This window comes from Echiichthys vipera, assembly GCF_963691815.1.
Source record: "Echiichthys vipera genome assembly, chromosome: 18".
Classification (NCBI taxonomy): Eukaryota; Metazoa; Chordata; class Actinopteri; order Perciformes; family Trachinidae; genus Echiichthys; species Echiichthys vipera.
This window is the reverse complement of record NC_139843.1, coordinates 26,788,995-26,810,921: the sequence shown is the minus strand read 5'-3', so window position 1 is coordinate 26,810,921 and position 21,927 is coordinate 26,788,995. Positions and strand designations below refer to the sequence as shown.

The 21,927-nt window shown below is 38.5% G+C and overlaps 1 protein-coding gene across 1 annotated transcript in view; it reads left to right on the top strand.

Annotated features, from left to right (window-relative positions):
- The window catches only part of ryr2a (ryanodine receptor 2a (cardiac)), a gene marked incomplete at its 5' end in the record, with an annotated part of 336,158 nt that overhangs the window by 267,463 nt on the left and 46,768 nt on the right, over positions 1-21,927 (top strand). The window contains 6 exons of the mRNA XM_083932619.1: positions 1,913-1,992; positions 2,902-2,978; positions 13,847-13,920; positions 19,722-19,802; positions 21,203-21,291; positions 21,772-21,900. Of these exons, the coding sequence (XP_083788745.1) occupies positions 1,913-1,992; positions 2,902-2,978; positions 13,847-13,920; positions 19,722-19,802; positions 21,203-21,291; positions 21,772-21,900 (530 nt within the window). The remainder of the gene's footprint in view (positions 1-1,912; positions 1,993-2,901; positions 2,979-13,846; positions 13,921-19,721; positions 19,803-21,202; positions 21,292-21,771; positions 21,901-21,927) is intronic.

Genomic DNA, 21,927 nt, shown 5'->3' with positions numbered 1-21,927 from the left:
CTTTACAGAGAGGTAGTGGGACTGTTGTCACCTTTACAGAGATATAGTGGGGCTGTTGTCACCTTTACAGAGAGGCAATCTGTTGTCTTCTCTGGATCATGAAAGGTAAAATAAAATGAAGTCAGAAAAATATCAGCATCAGTTGACATTTAAAGAAATAGTGGAATATTAACAACAGTCAACTTATAACTGAGCCTATGTAATAGAGATTATTGTGGTGACACGACAGATCGAGTTAAAAGACTTAGTGCCTATCTGGCAAAATATTATTTCAGAATGAATAACAGGTATAGAAAAACTTGCGAGGCCTGTGCTTTGGCAGGGGAAACATTGTGATAACTGTTTAAATTACTTTTAATTAGTTGATAACAGAACATATTAATGTAATTCCGTAATTCCAAAACTGTGGGGCAGAGATTGTATTACACTTTCTTAATGTCAGTCATCTAAATACAGGTAAAAAAAATGTTGTCTTAATCTACAATGTCATTTTATAATTTTAATGATTTGGAGAAGAGAATTTTAACCAAACTATCAAAAAACATATTCACTCCTTAGGTTAAACCTTTATAAATGTCATCTTAGCTGTATATTTGACTCACCTGAGCACCTTCTCTTCCGTGTGAATGTCGAACACCTATGCCATGATCCAACAAGTCGGGCGGCTGCATCTTCTCCCCTTGGTCCTGTACCTGATAGCTGCCGTGATAGCTGAAAAACAGAGCTCTCTTTCCTGGCCACGGCACTTGCTGCCCAAAATCCATATAATTACCGCAAAATTATCTAAAGGCTAATTAGCTTTCTAATGCAAGGGGCTGACTTACTAGCAGGTGCTAGTGGCTAAAGTGGTTCAGAGTTAAAGTTATCTAAATAATAAATCTGAATATTGTTATTGGACAAGGGAGATGTCAATCATGTTTTCCAAACTGTAAATCGTAGGAAGCTCTCCCCAAATGCGTCGCTTTCAGTGTTTTGGCTAATCACAGATCAATAATTAGAAAAATAAAAAAAGGAAAAAAATACATTTAACATTGAATCAATGAAGAAGTCTCGCCCCATGGGGAGGAAGAATGTAATATCACCCATGATTCTGCTCACATAATCTTTGAAAGCACATAGTCTATTATTGCTCGGACATATTCTGCTTATTTCTCTTCTTCCGCCTAAAACTTTGATTCGCATCTAGTCTGACAGCGTTGCTAACACATGCGCAAAACATACACCAAATTGTGTGGATTGATCAGGAATGGTGTGTTATCACTGTTGTTTCTGGCCTGTCTACATAAGTTGCTGTCACCATGGAAACCAGGGCCGCAACAGGTGACTTTGATTGATGGAGACAGTGACCCACTGACTTAACAGTTGCTGGGAAAATGGAAGACAGGACGGATCTAATTTGACATTTCCAATAGATCTCTGATTGGCCCTTTGTATTTTTGCTTGGACTTTATATTTAGGCTGATGTAAACATTAAAGTCAGCATCTTCACTAAAGCCACCTGTCGTTCACAGTAAAATAGGTTTTCCGGTACAACTTTTGGACTTGGAGCCAGGAGAGTATTGTTGATGATGCCAAAGTGCCACAAATGCTAACTCATCCTGCGTCTGGATAGATTTATAAGCTGTTCTATTACTGGAGTGCCCAATCCTGCTCCTGCATGTTTTAGGTTTCTCCCTGCTGTAACACACCTGAGTCCAATGCTCTGGTCAGTATCAAGCTTCAGCTGCTTGATACTGTAACAAGCAGAGCATTAGACTCTTATTCTTATTCTTATTATTATTATTGTAGAATATAGACTGATTGTATTGCTGTATGTATCAGTGTTCTCTGCATGATAGTGAGGCTAAGTTATTAAATGTAAGAATGCATTGATTCTTTGTTGGCTGAGACAGGGACTTATCCTTTTCACCAGGTGAGATGGGTCCCATGGTGGCCTCTACTCTGAAGCTGGGCATAGCTATTCTCAATGGAGGAAACTCAACTGTACAACAGGTATTCCATTTTTCGGTTTCTGTCATGTACATTGCCATTTTAAATATGATTCTCTTACTGTTACTGTTGCATTGTATTTGAAAGACTACACACTCATGTAAATTCTCATGCAGCCAGTACTGTTCTGCCAAGTGTCACTTTAAGGACGTTTACACATATAATTTTGTTCTGAAAGAAAAGTGCTGGCAGGGTGCTGGGGAGCATTTCATCCCAGCACTTCAAAGGGATGCCAGTGGTTCTTGATAGCTTTGTGGTTACATAACTAATAACAAGCTTGCAACTCAAACAGTGATAGAAGCACAACACAACAACGCATCAATGAGAGCTCAATCGATCACACAAATGGGCTTTTCTGTCTTTGTTGTGATAGTTTCCTGAACAAAAAAACAAAACCAGTGTTTTTCTGAAAAGCTAGAAGCATTCAGAGTGGCCGCACAAAAAGGACGAAGTGCTCGGAAAAAAGATGCAGCACATTTCTCTAGGTGGCTGCATGCAGCCGCATATGCTCTCTCCTCATAGTGAGCAATTGAAAAAAGACACTGGCGCTCAGAAAAAAATTCCAAGTCATTCATTATTCATTACCTTTTACCTTTTTCATTTTATCCAGTACAACAGCAACATTCCTGTCAATATCAATAAAAAGGGAACATTTGGAGCTTTGTAAAGGTAGATGCTGTGGATGGGCAGTTGTGTTGCAATAACAGGAACATGTGTAAAATACATGCAAACTAGTCCAGTATTCCTGTGAAGTGTATTGTGTTGAGACCCTTTCAAAGATGCACTGTTGTTAATGAGGGATTAAGGTCATTATGTATAGGTGTACTGTATTTGTTATAAAGCACAATTTGTTCTAAAATATAATGCAGCTGTCCCATTGTCCTTTCTGGTCTTTCTCTGTCTCTTTGACAGAAAATGCTGGATTATCTGAAAGACAAAAAGGACGTGGGCTTTTTTCAGAGTCTGGCTGGTCTGATGCAGTCATGCAGGTAATTCTACAAACTCTTCCTGTTTGTTTCAAGACTGAAACAAATATCTTTCCAATGTATTCACATCACAGGTGGGTTGATTAATGGGTTCTGACTGTGTGGGGTTTTGACAAACTCACTTACAGCAGTTGAGTATATTTAGCTAAAAGGTGACTATGTTTACATGCAACATGCATGTGGTTATGGCCAATGATAAGAATAAGAATACAAGTGAAGGATTCTTTGAATATCTTCATCTTCATTCTGTTTTAAAGTTAGGGAGCAGATCCTGCTTCTGTTTCAGTTTTCAGAACCAGAAGATGCCTACTTCACATTATTTTGTAATAGAAGTTTGCACACTGTGAGGCAACTCATACCTAGGGGAGTGCAAAAGGGTTGAAGGGGGACTGTGTGAGGTGAAAGAGACAGGTGCATTCTATTATTCTTAGAGAGCTCGCTGGGACAGTTAAAGTACTTTAAAATAACTCCAGAGCCGGATTGCATCCAAAATCACACTTCTTTAATTCAAAATTTTGTCAAAAATTCAGTCTGACTTATACTTTCCAGGGGGTAATATTGTTAAGGCCATTAATGATCTGCTCAGAAATCACAACTAACCTGGGAATCATCAAGTTTTCTTCAGTGTCAAAGCAAACAAGTAATAGTTGTCTGTAAACCCATTGGTCCACTGCACACAAAACACAACATACTGCTCAACATACTTTTAATGGTTTCTAACAACAGGGCTCAAACTGAAGCCCACATTGTAACTCACTGTGTCCATGGCATTATTATACATATTCATTGTATCGAGTGGGCCAGCAGCAGCAACAGGAGTCTGAGCTTTTGGAACGCAATCTATCTCTCACATGCATGAATTTTAAAAAAAATGGTGAAAACTAAACCCAACACCAGGTCGGAGGATAGCACAAAAGCTCAGCCAATGTTGGACACTATGAATGAAAGCCTGGCAGTGATGAGAGAGGAGCTGAAGGAAATCCTGACCAAAAACCTGAAGGTGCTGAAAAGCGAGCTGAAGATGAAGAAGATGCAACCTCTCCAAAAGAAGATAGCTGAAATCAAATAGCTCCAGGAAGAGAATGCAAAAAAAGACCAGCTGCTAAAGGAGCTGGGGAACAGAGTGAAGGAGCTGGACCAGCAAGGAAGACTTAACAAGGTAATTGTGACTGGCCTCAAGATTAAGCATCGGACCTACACAAGTGCGGCTGTGGTCACAGCCAACCGTTCGAGGGAGACTGATGAATCGGATATCAAATCTGTGGAGAAGCAGGTGTCTGAGTTCCTGGCTGACAAAGACATCGATGTGGATTTCAACAATGTGGAAGTATGTCACCTCTTACCCCAGAGAAAAGAGTCTCGAACACGAGCTGTCATGCTGAGATTCACCAACAGAAAATACAAGAAGCAAGGCAGGAAGCTCAAAGGCTCGGACGTTAACATCAACGAGAATCTCACCAAAAAGAATGCTGACATCACCAGAGAAGCTCGCCAACTGAGGAAAGGGGGCAAGATTCAACACACCTGGATGGCCAACTGCAGAATCTATGTCAAAACAAATGGATCCTCAACAGAAGAAGTCAAAATAATGCAAATCAGGAGTGAGGACGAGCTGAAGAAATTCAACAATTAAGGTTAACTCACGAAGGCTCCATAACTACAGCACAGCAAAGGTCAAGGGTTTTTACAGACTGAAAAGATGATGGAAATATGCATGGAAGTGAGGAGCTGATTACAGATCAACATGTGAACCACACCGTTAGAGACAGTAGGAAGGAGGAAAGGAATTGACCTGGATAATCACTTCTACTGTAACATGACTGAGAAATGCCAGTACTACACTGAAGATCAATACAACGAGGGCATTGAGATGGATGGGAAACTGTCTCTGATTCACTGTAATAGCAGGAGTCTATTTACAAATCTATCTTTTTCCCGGATGGATATAAGCTCATTTGTGTTATCAGGAGAAACAAAGGTGGGGGAGGAGTGGCCCTGTTCATTGACATTGACATCAAGTATGAGACTGGACAATATATGTCTAAAGCTGTTGAGCACTTAATGGAATGTGTGACAATTGAAATATGTGTGAAGAAAGGTAAAACTATACTAGTAAGCTGTGTTTACAGAGCCACCGGATTCAAAAATAAAAGATTTCAATGAATGTATGGAAGGAATATTCTCAGAAACTAGCCAAAAGTGGGTTTTTATCTGTGATGATGTAGATATTGACTTACTCAACCCGAAACAAAATATGATGATAGATGAGTTCACTAATACAATGTACACGATGGGCTTACAACCTCCCATTATACGACCTAGCAGGATCACAACACACAGTGCTACACTGATTGATAACATTTTCACTAATATTATAGGGAATGACATACCATTACTGATAAACGATAGAAGTGACCACCTAACAATCTTTGTTATCTATGACTGGAAACACATTGTTAGACAGACACCGAACAAAAACACATATATAAGGGTCAGGACTGAAGAAAGAATAAATACACTGAAAAATGAACTACTGATGCAAAACTAAAACAATGTTTACAATGAAACAGATGTAAATGGTTCATGTGATTCCTTTTTGCAATTATTTCAATTAGATTCAATTCAATTTTATTTATAGTGTCAAATCATAACAAAAGTTATCTCAGGACACTTTACAGAGTAGATAAAGACCACACTCTATGACTTATTTATGATTTACATAGACCCAACAATTCCTCCGTAGAGTACGGTGGCAACGAAAACCTTCCCTATAACAGGGAGGAACGTCGGACAGACCCAGCTCTATGGAGGACGGACATCTGTCTGCACCGGTTGGGGAGGAAGAAAAGGAGAGAGAAAGATAGAAAAGACGCACAGATGGACAGAGAGAGACAGACAGACACACTTCCAGAGATAACAGTAACAGTAACTATGATAATATCTATATTGATGTGAATATGACTTATATGTTATGGCAGTTAATACAGCAGAAAAGTGGAAACAAGCACAGCTATGGTGATAGATTATGAAAATGCTAGTAATTATGGTGGCAAACATGATCAATGATGAGTAATGGCAATAGCAGCTACGATACAGCGAGACATACCACTGATGGTGTTTTTAAAGCTACAAATGTTATAATTTATAAATCAATGATAGTTTCTATGAGTAACAGTGATAATACTAGCAGGAAGAGTCATGCAGGACCATGGCAGCAGGCACCACCACGATCAGCAGGGACATGCGAGACGACAAAGCACAAACAACTCCGAGAAAGAAGTTGAATTAGTAACATGCATTGATGAGACATGAATGATACAGACAGAGAGAAGAGAAGCTCAGGGTATCAGGAAAAGTATTGTCCCCCGGCAGAGAGGCCTATAGCAGCATCATTAAGCAGAACAAAATCATTTAAAAAATAGCAACATTGTTAAGGGATTGTAGGTCCTATCTGTAAGCTTTATCAAAAAGGAAAGTTTTAAGTTTACTCTTAAATATGGGGACAGTGTCTGCCTCCCAAATACTTTGTTTACTAGAGTTTGTTCCACAGGAGAGGAGCTTGGTAGCTGAAGGCTCTGCCTCCCATTCTGCTTTTGGAGACTCTAGGAACAACAAGTAGCCAGTGCAAAGAGGCTAATACAGGAGAAATGAGTTCTCTTCGATTTGTTTTAGTTAGTACTGGAGCTGCAGCACTTTTGACCAACTGGAGACTCTTAACAGATTTATTGGAGCAGCCTGATAATAAGGAGTTGCAGTAGTCCAGCCTAGAAGTAACAAATGCATGGACTAGTTTTTCTGCATCTTTCTGAGACACAATGTTCCTAATTTTCGCAATATTACGAAGGTGAAAATATGCAGTCCTTGTCGTTAATTTTATGTGAGAATCGAAGAACATATCCTGATTAAAAATAACACCCAGATTCCTTACTGTGGTGCTGGAGGACAACACAACATCATCCAGAGTAACAATATCTTTAGCCATTGAGTTTCGGACAGTAACAATAACTTCAGTTTTATCTGAGTTTAACATCAGAAAATTGCAGGTCATCCAGCTTTTATTTCCTTAATGCACATTTGAAGTTTATCTAACTGATTGGATTCTTCTGGTTTGATCGACAAATACAATTGTGTATCATCAGCATAACAATGAAAATGTATGGGGTGCTTCCTTGTAATATGTTCGCATATATATAAAGGAACGCATATATAATGTGAATAGAATCGGTCCAAGGACTTTAGTGTGTGTGGAGGATTTGTCATTAACATGTACAAACTGAGATCTATCGGATAATGGGGCGGCAGTAGCTCAGTCCATAGGTGACTTGGCTGGGAACCAGAGGGTCGCTGCTTCAAGTCCCTGTGTGGACCATAAATGGAGCATGGATACGGTGGCTGGAGAGGTGCCAGTTCATCTCCTGGGCACTCTCCATTAATTGCATGTGTGTGTATTTCGGGTCTGTGTGTGTGTGTAAGATGAATAACAATAATAGAGTGAAAAATTTGAATTTCCCGTTGCGGGACTAATAAAGGAATTCTTCTTCCTCTTCTTCTAGAAATAAGACTTGAACCAGCTCAGTGCGGTTCCTTTAATGCCAATTAGATGCTCCAGTCTCTGTAGCAGGATGCGATGGTCAATAGTGTTGAAGGCGGCACAAAGATCTAGTAGAACAAGCACAGAGACAAGTCCTTTGTCCGAAGCTATTAGAAGGTCGTTAGTAAATTTACCAGTGCTATCTCAGTGCTATGATTCGCTCTAAATCCTGACTGGAAGTCCTCAAATAACTCAATTTTATGTAAAAAGTCACACAGCTGATTGGCGACTAATTTCTCGAGGATCTTAGAGAGGAAAGGAAGGTTAGATATAGGTCTATAGTTGGCTAGAACCTCAGGATCAAGACTGGGCTTTTAAAGAAGAGGTTTAATTACAGCTACTTTAAAAGACTGTGGTACATAACCTGCTGATAAAGACATGTTAATCATATCTAATACAGGAGTGCTAACTAAAGGTAACACTTCTTTAAGTAACCTAGTTGGAATAGAGTCTAGGAGGCAAGTAGAAGGCTTTAATGCTGAAATAGTAGAGGTTAATTTGTTAAGGTCAACTGTAGAAAAGCAGTCCAAGTATATATCAGGTCGTACAGTTTCTAAGGTTCCTGGGTTTGAAGAAAAACTGGTGCCAAGCGAGTTGATTTGGCCTCTAATAGTTATAATTTTGTCATTAAGAAGGTCATGAAGTCATTACTACTGAGGGTTATAGTAATACATGGCTCAATAGAGCTGTGGCTCTCTGTCAGCCTGGCTACAGTGCTGAAAAGAATTCTAGGATTGTTCTTATTCTCCTCTATTAAAGATGAGTAATAGGCTGCGCTGGCATTACGGAGGGCCTTCCTATATGTTTTTAGACTTTCTTGCCAAACTAGATTCCTCCAATTTAGTGGAGTGCCACTTACTTTCCAATTTTCGCGATATTTGTTTTAATTCAAGGGTTTGTGAGTTATACCATGGAGCTAACTTCCTCTGTTTCATTATCTTCTTTTTTAAAGGAGCAACAGAGTCAGGTGTTGTTTGTAGTGAGCCTGCAACACTGTCAACAAGGTGATCGATTTCGGAGAAATTAACGTTAGTGCAGGAATCTAGAATATTAGGATCATTCATTTTCATCTTCAATCGCTTGTCCCTGTCAGGGTTGCGGGGGGCTGGAGCCGATCCCGGATAAGGCATTCAATTAAATGCAGATGGAATCCCTTTCTTAAAATTAATTACAGCACTATCAGATAAACATCTAGTGTAGAAACTTTTGCCCAGAGGTGAGTAGTCCTGTAATATGAATTCAAAAGTTATTAAATAATGGTCTGATAAAATAGGATTCTGTGGAAAGACTATTAAGTCATAGATTTCCACACCATAAGCCAAAACAAGATTGAGGGTGTGATTAAAACAGTGAGTAGGTTTATGTACAATCTGACTAAAACCCATCGAATCTAATAGAGAGATAAACGCAATACTAAGGCTATTATTATCACTGTTCACATGAATATTAAAATCTTCTACAATGATTACTTTATTAGATTTAAGGACTAAATTTGACAGAAACTCTGAGAATTGAGTACGGACCAAGAGCCCGGTACACTATAACAAGTATAATTGGCTGCACAGTTTGCCAGGTTGAATGTGAAAGACAAAGAACAAGACTTACAAATGAATTATAATTAAGTTTAGGTTTAGGGTTAATTAATAGGCCTGAGTCGTAAATATCTACAACACCTCCTCCTCGACCACTGCCTCGAGGAATATGAGTATTAATATGACTGGGAGGAGTGGATTAATTTAGGTTAACATATTCTTCAGGACACAGCCAGGTTTCATTCAGACTAAAGAGTAAATCAATATGATTATCTAATATCAGATAATTTACTAATACAGCTTTAGATGACAGAGATCTGATGTTTAAAAGTCCAAAATTTATTTTATGATTTTGTTGCATAATCGCAGATTTTGTGTTGATTTGTATCAAGTTTTTCTGTATAGCGCCTCTTCTGTTCATTTTTGATCTGGTTAATTTAAATGATCGTGGGGCAGACAGCGTTTGTATACTATACTGAGCTGGAAAATGCTCCACAGGGAGCGCAGAGAGGTCCTGGGCACCTGCGATAAGGGCAGCGCAGAGAGGTGTATTAAACTGTGAATTTGCTTCCTGATCCCAACACTGGGTTGCCATGGTTTTAGACCGCTAACAACTGCGTCCAGGTTCTTAGATATGAGAGCGGCACCCTCCAAAGTAGGATGAATACCATCTCTCCTAATAAGACCATGTTTTCCCCAGAAAGACTTATTTACCGGGCATATTTAAAACGTTGTATGACAGATACTGTCCTATGAAGAAAAGACACACAAATCAGTATAAGGAGGGGAAACCATGGCTCAGAAAAACATTGATAAATGCCTGCAGGAAGAAAAACACTCTGTACAGACAGTTCATAAAATTCAGGACAGACCAGTCAGAAAAGACATATTAACGATACAGAAACAAACGAAAAAGCATCCTAAATGATCGCAAGAAAGAATATTACAGTAATCTACTAGCAGAAAAAAGGATCTACCGAAGACTATGGGATATACTAAACAATGTGATCATGAATAATATTGCAAAACCTAGTTACCTTCCCTACTTCAATATATAATAACATGAAGGAAGACAACACCGAGATCGAAGCAGAAAGATTCAACAGCTTCTTTGTTAATGTGGGGCCAGACTTAGCCAAAGACATTCCTCACTCACCCTGCACTGCGACCACTTTGATAAGGACGGAGGCAGAAATCCCAGCACAATGTTTCTTACACCGGTGAAGGACATATAGATTAGACACCTGGTCAACAAATGCGTAGCAAAAACATCCACTGATGTCAATGACCTTAACCCGAGGCTAATTAAGAAAGTATTAGAGGGAATCAGTTCACCTCTGACATATTTGCAACCTGTCATTTCAAACTGGGACATTTTCCACCAAAATGAAAGTAGCCAAAGTTGTGCCACTGTCCTAGAAAGGTGACATACACAAATTTACTAATTACAGACCAGTCTCAATACTGCTGCAACTGTCAAAAAATCATTGAGAAACTATTCAACAATAGGCTTGATAACTTCATCAGCAAACACAATCTACTATATGACAACCGATATGGATTCAGAAGAAACCACTCAGCTTAACTGAGTCTGTGGAAATCATTACTGATGCTATTGACTAGAAATGACAGTCATTAGGAGTTTTCATAGATCTGAGAAAATAATTAACCGTGATATTTTGATAGGTAAACTGGAGAGATATGGTATTAGTACTGGAATGGGTCAAGAGCTACGTACCTACACAAGAGATCTTAATTTGTTATATTAGGTGGTAATACATCAACTTGCTTGGACATAGTTTGTGGGGTCCCACAGTCCAAGGCTGCAACAATAGTATTAACATTCAAGTTAATGGAGTGAATATTGAAAGGGTTAGTGAGAACAAAGTGCTGGGAGTGATTATCCATGACATGTAAAGTTGGAAGACATACATAAGACATTTAAAAGGTAAGCTGGCCAGGAGTGTGTCCATACTTTGGAAGGCACAAAAACTAATAAATCAGAAAGCACTTTATCTGTTGTATTGCGCACTAGTCTCTCCACACCTACAATACTGTGCAGGTGTGGGGACACACTTAAAAAGGCAACACAAACCCCCTGCCAATATTACAAAAAAGAGCTTTGAGAATTCTACATTATGCCAATTATAGGGTACATACAAATCAAGTATTTATCAAATCAAAAATACTCAAATTATATGATTTATTAAACTATCGCACAGTACAGATAATGTACAAGGCAGCCAACAAAAGCCTCTCTCACAACCTGCAAATACTTTTCCTAGACAGAGAGGGGGGACACAATCTGAGAGGGAACATGATTTTCAGGCAGAGAAAGGTACGAACTACATTCAAATCCTTTTCCATGGCGTGTCAGTGTGTCAGACAGTGGAATGATCTAGATGAGGAAGTCAAAAAAGTCTTCAAAAGACAATTAATCGTTACAGAATGACCCAGGATGGGGGCTGATAAAGGTCAAAGGCAGGAGTCAGCAGACACTGTTGAGACAGTATGGGAGAAAAAACAAAAAAACACTTGTACCCAAACAATAGCTGACACTGAATAGCACAGTACGAGGCAAAGGTCAATTTGTGCGTATGCAAGATGTTTTTTTGTCTTTTTTGTTTTGTTTGGTTCAATCAATGAGAGATCACAAGTCACTACTGAAGATCTCAGCTGAGTCCTGTAAATTGAGACACTTAGAAGCTAAAGTTGGACTGCAGCTCTTACTACTACCTGCTGTTTAAACATGTTATGTCAAATGTCATAAGAAAAATAGTATGATGAAGATCATGTATTCTGTGGTAACGGTGGCGGGACTAGATAAGCTTTTGCTTCCATCGCTTTCCCTTTCGGACATGTGAATTGTATGATTTGAACTAAGATAATGTGTGATGATGACTGATCTAACTGACATGCCCGAAATAACCAAATAAATAAACAATACTTGTATACCTGTTTACATCCCCAAAGCATTGCGGGAACTGTAGTTCCAAAACTTGGACTATGATTAGCCCCCAAATAGAAGTAAAGCATTACAATTCCCTTCAGTAATAACTGCAAACACTGTTATGATCATACATTGTATCTTTGACTGTCTGTGACTATCCTGGTGTACTTAAAATTAGCTTTAACCATTTATTTTATCGGTTAAGTTAATTGAGTGCTGCAGGCATGACATATTTTAGTTGACCAGCCCAGAAGTTATCATCGCCCTGGTTCCTTTGTCTCAAAGCCAATGGGATTTTTGGTTAGATCCTTTAAATAAGGTCTTTGGTTAACACAGGCTTAAAAGATCCCCTCATCTCCCAGAGTTCTTTTCTCCTCCTCTTTTGTTCTTTTAGAGCCCTCCATCTTATCACGTTCACCTTGCTATGCTTCTCGATTACTTGCCCTTCTTCACTTTGATTTGTTTTTTGTTTCTTTTTCTTTGGACTGAAAGTTGAACGCTCTTCTTTCTCCGTCTGTTGATCCTCCATTGTGAGTCAGCAGTAATGTAATGGACATGCCCGGTCAGACACATTAGCCCAAGCCTGACTCAGAAGTTGGGAGTTTCCTATTACAATGAAACGCAGCATACTCTTGTTTGTTCAGTGTAGAGCTCCACCTGGGCAGACCAACCGCTGGGGACTGATGTAAAAAGCGTCTCTCATAGAGCGCTGCATTTGAAAATAGCGAGAGAGAATGTCGCCACAGACACTTAAATGTATTTCTGGGCAAAGCAGCAAACACAAGTGCTTTCATTAGTGGGTCATGTGATCAATCACCATTGTTTTAACTCACTCTGTGATAGAGAGGAACTTAACAGACAATTAACTAGATGAAAATCTTATGGATTATAACTTTAAGATGGTTTAAACCACAGACCTTATTTAAAATGAAATTCCGGCATAAAATCATCCCATGGTCTTTTGTGACAATAGCATACATCAAATAAGCCAACGAGAACTATTAACGGAGAAATCGGAGTGTATGAACTATTAACGGAGAAATCTGGTAGAGTCCCTAACAGCCGGACGTGGCTAACACTGATTAGCTCGGGGCAGTACAGTGAAGGCATTTAAACGTCTTTTTTAACCACTAATACTGCTCAAAATAACACCAAGCTCCTCTGCAGCAGCATGAGAAGAGTCCCTACACAGAAAACAAAGCACCAATGGGCTTTTTCCTTTGGGATTGACTTTGGTAATCCACTTGAATGGACCTAACTATGAGAGGAGCTGGTACAGGGGCTAGTAGGTAAGTCTTTAAAACAGTCATCAGTGTTAGCCCCGTCTGACTGTCTCTCTGGGATTTCTCTGTTAATAGAGTAAACACGAAAAAACTGTTCTACGGCTTATTTGATGTGTGGGTCGAAAAAGATTACACCGGAATTTCACTTTAAGGCTTCTAATTAAAAATCCATTAAAAAAAAACCAAGACAAGGGAACTAGACGTCCAAAAATGCTGACTCACTTCAGGCAGCACTCTGGGTCAGCTGTTAGAATGCTGTTTGTTTTGCAAAATACACCATCATCATTATTTATTTTTGCGCTGAATCTAAATCATCTCAATAAGTTGGGCGAGGTGCTACAGAACTGCCTACTTATATTGGCTGAGAAGATTAAATTATGTACATTGAAATGAAGAAGGTGAATCCAGGTTTTTACGAACAGTATTTAACAATGCTCAGCCACTGGCCAAGGTTGCAGGAGGAAGGTCAGAGCACAAAATACAAAGCAGTCACATCATGTTTGTCTTTGTTTCAGTGTTCTGGATCTAAATGCATTTGAGAGGCAGAACAAAGCAGAAGGGCTGGGAATGGTGACAGAGGAGGGATCAGGTAAGCATTTTTGAATGCTCATAGCCATAGAAAGAATGAATATGAATAATTATTTTTCCATGTTGGAGATTCATGTTTATATGATGACATGGAGTTTGTTGATATTAAAATGCTTTTCTTCACCAGGTACGGGTCCCTTTAATTAAACTAAGGATGGTACATTCAAACCAAACTATAAAAATCACTGCTTGCTGAAACCTTAGGTTTCTTAGAGGAATGCTAAACGGTATATCCTGATGTAGCTGAAGGAAAGACTTCTTCTTCCTCCAATTGAAAATATAACTTTTCCAACAAGAGATTGAAAGTATTTGTATTTAAAAAAGTTTGGTTTTTAATCCTTGTCACATCATTCTTTATCTTGCTTTGTCCCATTTATTCTGTCATCACTTTTGTTGAGCAATTTGTTTATTTTTTAGTGGTAATTCAGTACTACCTTTTAATCGTATGCATCATAAGTATTATTTCCTAGTGTACACGTGCTTATGATTTGCCTGTGTATATATTTGTTACAAATGTTAACAACCATACTTTAGATTGAATACTGATACGTTTCAGCATTTTAATTCTCAAATCTAAATTCTTTGATTTACTATTCCGTAGTTTAAAAATACATTCATGACTTTCAAACTAAGTAACTACATAAAAAATAGGTGATTATGAGGTATTGATATTGCATATAGTAAGTCGGTGCATAAGTTATTATGGTGTTACAATAGTTGCAGCAATTCCCTAGAAATTTCATTCATTCATCTTCAACCGCTTGTCCCTATCGCAAACCCCCTTTCAATTGCTTTACTTTTGTATGTACATAAGAAGCAAGGGAAAAAAATGCCCTCTGTGGTTAAATCCTATCCGACAAACCAAAAATTCAGACTACTGACTTCGTATTGATTATTACTGCACTTATTATAGCATAAAGTCACAGCACATTTTAGAATATTTTATGTCTAATGAATTCCTCATCTCTGTCTTGTAAGTAGAAGGTAATCACACTACCCAGCTTTTTAAAAGGCCCTATTAACTACAATTAACAGGTTCACTTTGAGTGCACGTTCACGATAAAACAAAAGAAAAAGAAAAACAAGGTGTTGGTGTTTTATATTTTCTTTTATACGACTCTTATTGAGTTTAACTGAGCTGTGCAGGTTTTCTGTCAAGACCATGTTTCCATGTTGACCAAACAACTAAATTCGGGATTTTTAAAGCTCTTTTCCCTATATGTAATTGTTTTCTTTGTTTCTTATTTTCTTTCTTTCTTTCTTTCTTTCTTTCTTTCTTTCTTTCTTTTTTTCTTTTTTTCTTTCTTTCTTTCTTTCTTTCTTCCCCCTGTTTTCCTTTTCTCATTTTGGTTTACTGCACTTTCTTCCCTTCTTCAGTCATCACTCATGAGCGTGGTAATTATGCCTTCTGCCATTACCTTGTGTGTTGGTCGGTCTCTTTCTTTCTTCTCTCTCTCTCTCTCTCTCTCTCTCTCTCTCTCTCTCTCTCTCTCTCTCTCTCTCTCTCTCTCTCTCTCTCTCTCTCTCTTTCTTTCACTACGGTCAGTTAGCTTTTGTGTCAGTTCTGTCCAGGTCCTGAGTGTAGACCTTAAAACCTTGTCCTGACCTGCTCTGTGCTTGTAGCTACTTTTCTGCCTAACCTCACCATTCTAATCTCTTTTTATTCTCGGCCAATTATAACTCACTCTCTGGTTGCTTTTGTAGTTGGTCTTTTCATACCATTTAAAGTCTTAGTCCATTAATTTAGTTTGACATAAATTGTTACATCTTCCTCTTCCACAATAAGCAAACTGATGATGTTTATGACGACTTGTTTTGGAATATACCATTTAGACGTTAAGACTTAAAAATCCAGACATGTAAAGGCAGAAGTAGTAGAAATGTAGCTCGTGCCACAACCTGCCATCTGAAAAAGAACCCATGTATGCCTCCCTCTCAGGATTTGTACAGTATCTGGCACATTCTAAATATTACTAATATTTACCATCCTCCACCCCTACCGCCTCGGTCATGTAGTCAACCTAAAGTCAACTGGTTGTTTTGTCTTAGTAATGGAGATGGTTATTGTGCTGGTTGTTATCTGTTGTGAAGTGTACAATCCCATCCGTGTTCTCAGCCTCTATCTCTGTCCTTTTCTCACTCACTCTCTTACAGCTGCAATGAATACAAAAATACCACCATCAGCTAATCAGCCTCCATTAGAGCTGCAGTGGATCAAATCACTATGTTTAATGTGCATTTTAGCATCTTTCAGCTCATCATTATGGTTTTACAGTCCGTAACTTAACTTTTTTGGTTCAGTCTCGTCAAGTTATTGTTTGCGAGGCCTTTTGCGTTGCTGCCCCCCACCTCGCAACACACTTTTGCAGGAGCCCTATGAACGCCTCAAGTTGAAAATAATTAAATTTGGAATGGAAAAGCATCTAAAGTCAGTTTAGTCGGTCCAATTCAATTACAATTTCAATTCAATTTTATTTACAGTGCCAATTCATAACAAAAGTTATCTCAAGGCACTTAACATACAGACTTGCTCTAGACCACACTCTATGTCTTATTTATGATTTACAGAGACCCAGCGTACTAGTTCACTGCTGAACATAGTGGAGCATTTAGCAGCTAGGTAGATAGCTCAATTGTGTTAGCAGCTTATTTCAACCCATATTCACAATTGTTCTTAGGCGACAATCTCTAGTGACCATCGTAATTATAACAGAAGTAAAGAAGAAAGTCAGATGATGTAGTTTAAAGAGCGCCAGATTCTGTGTAGGGAGGAGGTTAGGGTGGATGGATGGGTCAAACAAACAGGACTTTCACCATTGTCAACGTTGACTTGACTTTTTAAAAAAGTTAACCAGCCCAACTACTACGTAACCATGTCATGGATGTAACTGCGTCACAGACTTACATCCGTTACAAACTTAATAATTTTAAAAACTGCAAAATTACAGTCAATGATCAGTGTTCACACTTAACAAGAGTTCACTCAAAATTCAGTTCATACATAATCAGATTAACTAGTTCATGTTTTTTTAATGAGCTGCTCTGAGCTATTCTCACATTTTGCATAAAAATGTGAGATTTTTCCCCCTAGAATCTGTACTAATTTTTTGATACAAACTCCTCCAAATAATCATATGAACTGGCTTCAGCTGCTCTGGTACTGCATCTGAATTGCCAGTTGCATTAGCAGTACCTGTGTTGTCTTTACAGCTTGCTCTGCTTCCCTCAAGTGGCCATGACAATAATCAGTTATTGTAGCTTTAACATCATTAAATATCATCTCTCATATTGACAGAAATAATCTCACTTTTTACTTCCTTCATGAAGCATAATCATCTCCCACCGTATGATCCACTCGGTTTGCACCACCTCTCCACTTTTTGTCTGTAAGTGTTGCACTTTCGACTTTCAACTGCCTTTTTTGGCCTACTGCTGTGTGAGTGGAGGGGGTGGATTTGGTCCTTTTCTCCTCCCTTCTTCTCTGTTTACTGGCTGAGCTGTGGTCTGTAGTCAGTGTACATGTTCATGACCATTTTGCTTTAGTGAGAAAAATGTATTTGAATAACCCGTCCTTTTTCTTATGGTTTTGTGTTTATACTTATTTCCACCACAGTACTGTATTTTAGTGATACATCATTTCATTTGGTAGTACTTTAAGTCATGCGTTATACTGGTCTAAGTTTTCAATGGACAAAAAGAAATGTATATTATTTATAATCCTTGTAAAGATATGAATAATTAGTTTGTGGGCTCATCAATTTTTTTTCAACTGTTAAAAATGATTCCCCTCATCTGGTTTGTCACCGTGTTGGGAATAAGCCTGAAAGTGCCTTTACACAATCGCCAAATTCTTACACATGTATTCCTTTTCTTATATTCTTACATTTTTAGAAACATATTAAGTGACACTGATAAACATATTAGATACATTTTTTAACAAGAAATACAGTGGTAGGTTACTCACTTTTATTACAGAAAATTCTATAGGGGTCCAAATAGAAGGACTTATGGTTGACCTAAAAAAAAAATTAGATGACTCAGGAGGGAGGCCCAGGATGTTTTAAGCAGGGAATGTGACTTGCTGACATTGACGGCTATATTGTTTGGCAGTGGAAGGAACATTTTCAGCAACCCCTGAATATGAATGACACACAGTGGAGGAGGCGCAGTTGGATTTTAACCTCTTTTGTTTTAAATAACACAATTGACATCAGCAAAAGTCATCACAAACTCATCCGGCTGTCCTCTGTTGGTGTATATGTGTCATGTTTGACGACGGAGGATACACGGAGGAGGGGACCCAAATGCAGACACGGAACTCAGGAGACGGTATTAACAAATTTAATAAAACTAATTTACAAAAAGGTGCACTAACACAAAGGAAAACACGAAGAACTAGATACAAACTGACGAGATGAATGGACACAAGAGGAACAGGTACACAGGGAGACATCAGGGTAAGTAGAGGGTATGATCCGGCACTGAGTGAGGCTTATACCGGCTTGTACCGGATTATATACAGAGTGGCAGGTGATTAGTGCCAACAAGAATCACCTGCCAGGAAAACAAACTCAAACCAGAAAACAGAAAGAAAGCACATACAGAAAAACACCGACAGAGGGAGACAAAAACAACGATTAAAAAGGAGAGGAAGAGACTGTCCATAACCAATCACAACAATATGCCTATGAAAAATAATGTTCTGTAATTCATATGTAATCCACATAATTATTACTGTATCAATTACCGGAATAAAGAATGAAATCACGTGATGTAGTATTAGAGCACTAACATGTGCACAAGGAGGAAGGTCAGGGTGTTGGATGGCTCCCAAAACACAGGACTTTGATGCTTTGGTGCTTTGGTCCCTGAAGTACTTGGCCAAACCACAACCTTTTTCTAATCTTAACCAAAAAGTCGATTTGTTGTCTAAACTTAATCTTCACCTTTTGTTGCCTAAACCTAGGTGTCACCCTTTGTTGCCTAAACTTAACTGTTACCTTTTGTTGCCTAAACTTACTACCGCTGACGTAGTCACTGTTTCAAGGCGTTACATAGAATGTCATATTTCATAAGATGTACAATATATACAAATATGATGAGAATATGTCAATTTGGGCCATTAGTAAAACTAAAGCTCTGAGATTCTATTAAATTGCTGCATTGAAAAAGAAAACGGCACTTTCAGTCTTGTTTCGGAACTAGATTTTCCTCCCTCAGCCCAGTCCAGTTTGTTCTCATACTGTATAGATGTATTCTGTTAATGTTTCTGTAACTGTAAAGTGTCTCATCTTCCTTTCTATGACCCTCTTTTCCTTTTGCATTTCTTGGTTCAAAGCAGCATTTTTAAAATTTAGCCCTGACTGTAAAATGCTGCATTTTAAAAACCAACCCAGAGAGTGAGAGAGAGAGAGAGAGAGTGTGTGTGTGTGTGTGCGCGTTCGTGCGTGCATGTGCGCGTCAGGTCAGAATGGTGTATTATGACCCTACACCTTTCAAGGACTGAAAGAAAACATTTTACTCATATACGCACCATCTCTTTTTAATACTTCTTCACTCTCCATCTTGTCTATCTATCCCTGTCCTACATGTTGTCTGCTTTTGTTTTCCCTGTTCTCTGACTTTCTTTATGTGTATGTGTGTCTGTTTATATGAATGTGTGTGTTTGCACATGCCCGATCCTGTGTGTACGTTTGTGCATACCTGTGTATGTGCTTGTGCTAATGTGTGTCTGCATGTGTGTCTATCCGTGTACACGTGTGTGCATGTATGTGTATGGGTGTGTTTCTTCTCTCCGGGCAGGTGAGAAGGTCATGCAGGATGATGAGTTCACTTGTGACCTTTTCCGCTTCCTTCAGCTGCTCTGTGAAGGACACAACTCAGGTGTGTATGCCTGTTATCTGTTACTTTCTGATTTTATTTAAGATTATGGCTAAAGTTGAGGTAAATGTATTAGAGCTGAGGGTGTTTTAAGGTGTTTACCAGTCAGATAGTGTAGTTCAGCATTGCATCATATTTTTGTGCTGATAAAATTTAAGTGGCTCCGCTGGTTTATTAAAAAAATCTTCTGACTTCCAGCTCAAGCTGCACTCCAGTTATTAACAATTATTTAACTGTTATTTATTCGCAAAGAGTGTGTGATTGCAGTTTGAAAAATTGGTTGGACGTTTCCTCAACCAAAAACATCATTCATCTTTTTGTGTCTTAATTAAGCAACTGATTAATGCAGATTCACTGTGATCCCTTATATCTTTGACTCCATGAGATTTGTTTTTTAAATAACCAAGGCACTTCAACAAAAACCTTTATTTAGGGAAAAACAGTAACAGTAACCATTGTCAGAAGAGAACATTTCAACAATGTTTTCTTCTATAGGATTCAAAAATGAACAGGAAGTGTAGAGGCCACAGATTTGAATGACTTCAGCACATCTGCACCCACAGGACATCAGTAGTTTCTCACACTGCTCTGCTTTGATCTTGGTCCATTCTTCTTCTTCATGGGGTTTGGATCTGGACTCTGGCCATTTCATTGTTTCAATATTCTTAGCTTCAAGAAGCTGCTTCACCTGTTTTTCAGTGTGGCAGGGTACATTGTCTTGCAGTGGAGGTATTGCATGAAGGAGGTTCACATAGACATTTGCATCCCCCAAACCATGACACTTCCTCCTCCAAATTGTTTCCAAGTTTCCATCAAACCCAAATAAATTGAACGTCCTCTCATCACTAAAGTCACTCTGGACCAGTTCTCCTCTGTCCACTCAACATGCTCCTCAGCAAAGGCAAGTCTAGCGTTTTTATTCTTTCTGCTGATGAGAGGTTTGGCCACTGCAAAGCGGGCTTTCAGTCCAAAAAGTCTTAAACGATGAGACACTGTGTGCAGAGACAGATCTCTCCCTGTTCAGCACTGAACTGGTGAGAAACACCACCTACAGTGTTGAACCGATTCCCCATTGAGAGTCTTCTCATAATCCTGTCTGAGTGTTCTCTCATTTTGATCACTGTTTTTTTTTCACAAGATAAAGTGCCTTGGTTATTTAAAAATCATGCTAGTACAGCAGTGGGATAGACACAGAGGATATGCTATTAAATTCTGAACAACAGTATTTCAAAATAAATCAAGTACTAATGACTTGTTCTCTTATGTTTGTCTCCAGTGTATATGGATTTCATTGTGATGTTTGATTAAAATGTCAAGCAATATTCTACAGAAAAATTACTACTGCTTTATTTATTCATTTCAACACATTTTACAAGAACAAAATTGCAATCTTCCTGTTTCAGACTTCCAGAACTACTTGAGGACACAAACAGGGAACAATACGACTGTCAACATCATTATCTCTACTGTTGACTACCTCCTCAGAGTACAGGTTAGATCCTTGTATTTACTTCTTCTGGTCCTATTTCCTATGGAAGTAATTTATTTTGTTGAAAATGAAATTACAAGAAATCATGAGTCTTCACAGAGTCATACAGTTTGTTTTTTTTACTAATTTCAGTGTGAGCCTAAGCAACATAACTAACACTTTTATCCTTTACTCGTCTAAGTCTAGTCTTAACGGACATTTTATTTTCTCTTAGTTTGTAGTTTTTCGAATTTACACTTATGATGCTGTTCTATGCACCTGCCTTATTTGAAGAGATACAGAGGATATTTTACTCAGACTGTAAGGTTTTATGCTTTATACTTTCATACATTCTACTCCTCAGTGGTATTCTAATACTTCTACTACTACTACAAATAATACATCAATAATAATAAACTATTAAAATTGGACCTTCGGTTTATTTACTGGTAGTTAAGCTGTGTCTTGTTTTCATCCCCCTGCTCCCTCCTGACTCTCCTCCAGGAGTCGATCAGTGATTTCTATTGGTATTATTCTGGAAAAGATGTTATCGATGAGCAGGGCCAGAGGAATTTCTCCAAGGCAATAGATGTGGCCAAGCAGGTTTTCAATACACTCACAGAGTACATACAGGTAAGAGAAGACACTGCAACTATAATC